We start from the raw sequence: 1,231 nt of genomic DNA on the forward strand, positions 1-1,231 counted from the left end.
ATTAAGACAACTATAATTTGGTTTCTTACCTTGTATGGAATCCCAGGCCCTAAGACATTTTCCCCTGCAAAGCTCTCAAAGACGTTGTAAAAATAATATATTTTCGTTCTCCTTGGCATCCCCTTTTGTATTTGCGGACCTCCCATGCATAGCTTGGGAATCGCGTCAGGCGAACCTGAGCTTTTTGTTGTTCCCCTCCATGCGACGCATGGCTGTCGCGTGGAGACTATGAAATAAGTTGATTTGGGTTACATTCATTTTGACAGTAATGAATATATGCCCTTCTCACTAATGGACTATAAGGAGATAGAGAAGGTGAACGAGAACCGGCTAAAAACTCGAACCTCTTGACTGATCCCTTCATAGTCCATTCATAAAGGTTGGGAATGGTCAGAACTCACCCAAGCTGTTAAAATCATAGCAGCCACATGTTTATTAAAATTGACGTCCCTGTCTCATGCCATAATATAACACCACTTAGAAACTTTCAAGTAATCCATTCTGAGTATGCTAATCAACAATTACAAATACAAATGACAAATCTAAGGGAGAAAACTAAAACAAGCAATTAAATTCACTCAACGATCTACGTGTCATAGTTTTTACAAGCACATAGATCAACAATAGCACTTGAAGCTTTCAAATCACAAATCTTAATCAAAAAGGTTGTCTTACAAAGCAAAAGGGAAGAAGAAATCAGTTAACAAAGCTCTGTTCTTGGCTTCTTCCTAACTGAAATGCAACCTCTTTGATGATCTCTAAATATTCTAATCTCAGAACAATCCCTCAAATCTTCAAGACTTATGTACTGTTGTTTCACCATTCTTGAGAAATCACAACCTGTATCATTAATCCAAATATAAGGGTGGCAAGATTCATCATAATAGTAAAGCAAACTCTTTGTTCCACCTTTATAGTTACCAGGCATATAAGCCTTGTAAATTTTCTTGGAATTTAGCCTCTTTGATGATCCTGGCTTCAAAGTGTGAACTTTCTTCAAGATTGAACCAACCCTTATCTGCAATTCAATTGATTTATCACTGAAATTCCAAATCCTTGTCCCAAAACTAGAGACTTGAGCTTGATCTCTGCACCCATTGAAGCACTTCACAAAAGAGACAAGGCTAAAATTACCACTACCCTCCATTTCATTATGTTGAGTTTTTTTGGTCACCATAGCTAGCTTTTTAAAGGGTCTAGAGAAAACAATAATACGTAGTGTAGAAAACAA

The 1,231-nt window shown here is 37.1% G+C and overlaps 1 protein-coding gene across 1 annotated transcript; it reads right to left on the bottom strand.

Moving 5' to 3' along the window:
* Window positions 1–157: 157 nt before the first annotated feature.
* LOC132063385 (uncharacterized) lies at window positions 158–1,231 on the bottom strand. Its single transcript, XM_059455904.1, has 2 exons — window positions 676–1,231; window positions 158–450 (listed from the first exon to the last, which is right to left on the bottom strand). Exon 1 carries the CDS (start codon window positions 1,175–1,177, stop codon window positions 701–703), a length of 477 nt encoding a protein of 158 aa, XP_059311887.1. The 5' UTR covers window positions 1,178–1,231; the 3' UTR covers window positions 158–450; window positions 676–700.

This window comes from Lycium ferocissimum, chromosome 7 (assembly GCF_029784015.1).
Source record: "Lycium ferocissimum isolate CSIRO_LF1 chromosome 7, AGI_CSIRO_Lferr_CH_V1, whole genome shotgun sequence".
In the NCBI taxonomy this organism is placed as follows: domain Eukaryota; kingdom Viridiplantae; phylum Streptophyta; class Magnoliopsida; order Solanales; family Solanaceae; genus Lycium; species Lycium ferocissimum.